The following is a 5,299-nucleotide window of genomic DNA, read 5'->3' on the forward strand; positions in this document are numbered from 1 at the left end:
ACAAGGTCTTCCTACCAAACAAACATAATGCAAACTATACAAGCAAATATTTTAGGATTCCATGGAAACCCTCCAAGATCCTATACCAAAAGCCATGGGAACCCCCACGTGGTCTTCCATGCAAATAACATACTATCATATTACACATTCAGTCAATAACCGAATCTCATAAAATGGGCCGACCTTGGTGCCCTAGACCCATTGATATGGTGAGCAAACTCACCTCTCACAAGCTGGACTGGAAACTGTAGTCAGATATATACCACGCTGCTCCTCCCAAACTGCCTATAGTCAATGCGTAAATGACTCAACATAATCCCATAAATACCCCCAGGGTCAACCCTGGTCAAAGTCAAGGTCTGTAGTCAAGGTCAAAAGTCCATATTGACCTTGACTCGACAAGTACAATCAGTCACTCGTCGGGTCCATTGCTTCACTCACCGACTGGCCGAGTCACCCGAGGGACTCATCGAGTTCCTTGATGTTCACGGCCATAAACCACCAACTGTACACCCCGGACCGTGAACCCTTGGCCGTGAACCCTCTCGACTTGCATAGTCACCAGAGGGACTCAACGAGTTCTCACATAATCGGTTCTTTCCAGTGGGATTTAAGGTTTCAAACTTCAGATCCATACTCTCCTAGTGAAGATATCACAGAAAGTTGGAAACTTTACGTGCATGCATAACCTCACATGGCCATAACACCAAAACTAACATTCAAACAAGGTTCTTATGCATGTAGAGGGAATGAGCTCAATAAAAGATGAAACTTTATGATATTTGGGGCCTAAGAAGGTCCAAATCTAGAACCATATCCTTGTGATAGGTTCAGATCTAAGCTTGCTTCCATTTCCTCAAAGTTGGTCACAACTCTCAAATAGAATTTATGCTTAAGGTAATAGATTCATACCTCAAATCAATGCCCAAGATGAACTAGATGCTAGATCTAGTGTTTTCCCCTTGATACTTCTTCTTCAATCTTGGAATCCTCCCCAAAATCTCAAGGATAAGCTCCCAATTGATCTTACTTCATTCACAAGAGGGTGTGCGGCCGTAAATGTTCTTCTATGGTGCTAAGGGAGGATATTGGGGCGGATAATGTCGTTTATAAATGGGGCAATCCCAAAATTTAGGGTTTTCTTTAACTAGCTCGGACTCACCGAGTCGACCTTCGACTTGCCGCCCGTTCCGTGTTTCTTGATCTCACAACCTACTCGACGAGTTGACCTCCCAACTCGCCGAGTCCATGCATAAATCCTTTCCAATTCTAACCAGGTGTTACAAGTCTCCCCCACTTAAACTAGACTTCGTCCTCGAAGTCTGCTGACTTAAACAAATTAGGGTAATGATCTCGCACATCCTTTTCCGATTCCCAAGTCCATTCGGACCCCTTCCGATGTTTCCATTGCACTTTCACCAGTCTTACTTCCTTATTCCAAAGAGCCTTTGTCTTCCTATCCAAGATGGCAACATGCCTCTCAATGAAGTTGAAGCTCTCGTCCACCTGGATATCACCCAACGAGACAACCGCAGCCTCGTCTGTGACACACTTCCGAAACTGCGACACATGGAACATATTGTGAATCTGGATAAGCTCCTCTAGCAAATCCAAGCGATATGCCACTTTGCCCACCTGTGTCGTGATCCTTAATGGGCCTATATACCGAGGCCCCAACTTGCCCCTCTTTCGAAACCTAATGATCCCTTTCCAGGGTGACACCATTAGCAACACGAAACTCAAAATCTGATCGTCGTCGGTCGGCATAGCTTTTCTGACGACTCTACACGACCCGCAACCGGTCGTGCACCTGCTGAATCAACCCCGTAGTCTTGAGCACTACTTAAGTGATTCCCATGACCCGGTGTCCAACCTCATTCCAATAAACCAGGGTCCTACACCTTTGACCATATAACATCTCAAATGGAGCTCGATTGATACTGCCATGATAACTGTTATTGTACGAAAACTCTGCCAGTGGGAGATATGTATCCCAACTCCCTCCAAAATCGAACACGCATGCCCGCAACATATACTCCAGTCTCTAGATTACTCTCTCACTCTGACCGTCGGTCTGGGGGTGGTACGCCGTGCTAAAATGTAGCTGAGTGCCCAACTCCTTGTGGAAATTCTTCCAGAATCTAGATGTGAACTGAACATCACGGTCAGTGACTACCGACACAGGAACCCCATGTCTAGCCACTACCTCACACACATACATATCCGCCAACTTCTCTATGGATATACTTTTAGATATCGGAATGAAATGGACACTCTTTGTTAGTCTATCCACAATCACCCATATGGCACCAACTGGTGATTCGTAACCCACCGAAACGTCACATTCTTCTTGGTCGTATGGGTCAATAGCATCGCAATCGTGGAGAAATCCTAGATAAATCTTCGGTCATAACCTGCTAAACCTAGGAAGCTACCAATCTCTGATGCATTCTTCGGTACTTCCCAATGCATTACACCCTCAACCTTTGTTGGGTAAACCGAAATACCCTCCTGGTTAATGATATGCCCAAAAAATTGCACCTCTCTCAGCCAAAAGTCACATTGTGAGAACATGGCATACAACTTCTCCGCCCTTAGGGTTTCCAACACCTCCCTTAAGTGTTGTTCGTGTTGTTCCCTGGTCTTAGAATAGACCAGGATATCATCAACGAAAATGATCACCGAACGGTCCAGTAGCGGTCTATACACCCTGTTTATAAGATCCATGAACGTTGTAGGGGCATTGGTGAGCCCAAATGGCATCACTGCAAACTCATAATACCCATACCGAGTCCTGAAAGTTGTCTTTGGTATATCCTCATCTGGTGGTATCCCGACCGGAGATCAATCTTGGAAAACCAAGACGAACCCTACAGCTGATCGAATAAATCATCGATCCTTGGCAACATATAACAGTTCTTCACAGTTAGCTTGTTCAACTCCGTATAATCGATACACATTCTATGCGATCCATCCTTCTTTTTCACAAAAAGAATCGGTGCTCCCCACGGGGAATTGCTCAGACGAATGAACACTCGGTCTAGCAGCTCCTAAAGCTACGTAGAGAGTTCCTTCATTTCCGGTGGTAACAACCTATATGACGCTTTGCTATCGGTGCGGCACCCGACACCAAGTCAATGCGAAACTCCACCTGCCTCTCTGGATGCACTCCTGGTAACTCTTTTGGTAATACATCCCGAAAATCCCGAACCACCGGCACACTGCCTACATCCTTCGTGATCTCTACCCTTGTATCCGAGATATAAGACAAAACCCAAACAACCTCGCTGTAGGAACCTCCTAGCCCTTGTAGCCGAACAGAGGGTTGGCCCCTGCGATGACCTATCAACATGTAATACCAATTCTCCCCCACTTGGGGTTCGAACCCTCACCAACTGCTGTTCACAGCCAATCATGGCCACGTTGGCCCCCAACCAATCCATCCCGATAGTCACTTTTAGCCCTCACAACCGTATCGGGACTAGGTTGATAAGGAATCTCTCACCAAGCACATTCAGGATACAGTCCGGATACACCCCGCAACACTAATGGTGTGGTTATCTGCAATCTCCACCTCGAGCGGGGAATCCAAAGTTCCCGGCGCGCCCCGGAACCTCTTGCTGAGCGCAAGAGATACAAGCGATCGGGTAGCACCCGAATCAAATAAGACATGAGCAGACATACCATTAACAAAAAAGGTCATTATACGAGCATATAGTACACATAAGTGAAACAACTACATATAGTAGGGAACAATGAATATGTACCAGCCACAACGTCTGGCACTGCTTGTGCTTCCTCAGTAGTCAGCTGAAATGCATGGCTCCTCACTGTTGGAGCTTGCGTCTTAGTAGGGCGACCATTGGTAAACCTCATTGTGGCGGGGCGGGCGCCGCCACTGCTCCCCCTCCTCCTTTCAACCTCGGACACTTAGCTTTTTTATGGCCAGTTTGGTTGCAGTGAAAAGATATGAGGCCCTTCTTGGGGCAATCCCTGCTTACGTGGCCCGACAGACCACATGTATAACACACCGGGTTCGACCCCTGGAAAGCCCCCATGAGATCTACTACACTTGGCACACTGGCCACGGCCCTGCTGGCCCTTACTAGATGCATCCGAGGTGCCTGTCCTACTACTGCCTGAGCCTGCTCAGGCTTCTGCTTCATACGGGATTTCAACTCCATTTCCCGTTCCCAGGCCTTCTCCAGCATTTCATTCAGGGTATTGCACCTCGTAAAGATCACAAAATCCCGAATATCTTCCCTCAGCGTGGAATGATATAGGGTTCGCCTCATCTCCTCATCGGTAGCGTATTGCGGAGTCAACAAAGCTTGTTCCCAGAACTTGGTGGTGATCTCTGCCACAGTCTCGGTGGTCTGCTGCAAATCATGAAACTCTCGCACTATTCGTTGCACCTCAATGGGCAGTGCAAACTCCAAATCAAATCGCCAAACAAACGTGACCCATGTCATCTCAGCCACCCCAGTTGATCCCACCTGTTTAGTAACCTCGCCCCACCAATCCCGAGCCCTGTCTCTCAGCATGCAAGAAGCAAACCCAACCTTTGCCACATCCGGGCAATAACTCGTGCGTTGGGCATTTTCGATATCCGCCACCCAGCGTCGGCTAACAATAGGGTCCCTGACCCCAAAAAACTCTAATGCCCCACACACCTTGAACTCCCAAAACGAGGGAGTCCGGTCTCCAATCTGGCCCGAAGTAGTCTCATCGCTTAATGATCCGAGTCTCTCCTCCATGATCTCCATTATGCTCTACTTGACCGTCCCAAAAATGATTGGGGTAGCATCAATGATGCCCCTGGTAACTGTTGGGTTTTTAGCATTCTAACACTCCTAAGTGTACATGCAACCCTAAATACCTTGGATCTATGTTTTCTCTATTATACATGCAAATATGAATATTCCAAGGTATTATCCTATCTAGCTTAGAATCTTTTGATACTTGGGTAATATAACAAGTTATAATACATACCTCTTGATGTAGGTTCCTCCATGAAGCTCGACAACCTAGTGCCCCAAGTGTGACACCTCAAATGGTTCACACAACATCACCAACACATGGAATAACCATGAGAAGAAGACACTTCATTGTCAAATCGACTAGCCCTCATATATGTGTCACTAGTGCCAATTTATTGAGCCAAAGGGGTCCTTATACAGTGTGCACATTAGGGTTACACCATGTAACCCATGACTTTACCCATTCCTTATGCTCCGTGGGTTTTAACTTTCATGGAGTATCCATGGGTCACCACATGGGTTAAACCCAACATAAGGAA

General features: G+C 46.8%; 1 protein-coding gene across 1 annotated transcript; it reads right to left on the reverse strand.

The window, feature by feature from the left end:
- Positions 1 to 3,872: 3,872 nt before the first annotated feature.
- On the reverse strand, positions 3,873 to 4,766 carry LOC111884940 (uncharacterized). The gene has a single exon (XM_023881238.1). It carries the CDS (start codon positions 4,764 to 4,766, stop codon positions 3,873 to 3,875), a length of 894 nt encoding a protein of 297 aa, XP_023737006.1.
- Between the last annotated feature and the right edge of the window lie 533 nt (positions 4,767 to 5,299).

The sequence above is a fragment of the Lactuca sativa genome, chromosome 3, assembly GCF_002870075.4.
Source record: "Lactuca sativa cultivar Salinas chromosome 3, Lsat_Salinas_v11, whole genome shotgun sequence".
Classification (NCBI taxonomy): Eukaryota; Viridiplantae; Streptophyta; class Magnoliopsida; order Asterales; family Asteraceae; genus Lactuca; species Lactuca sativa.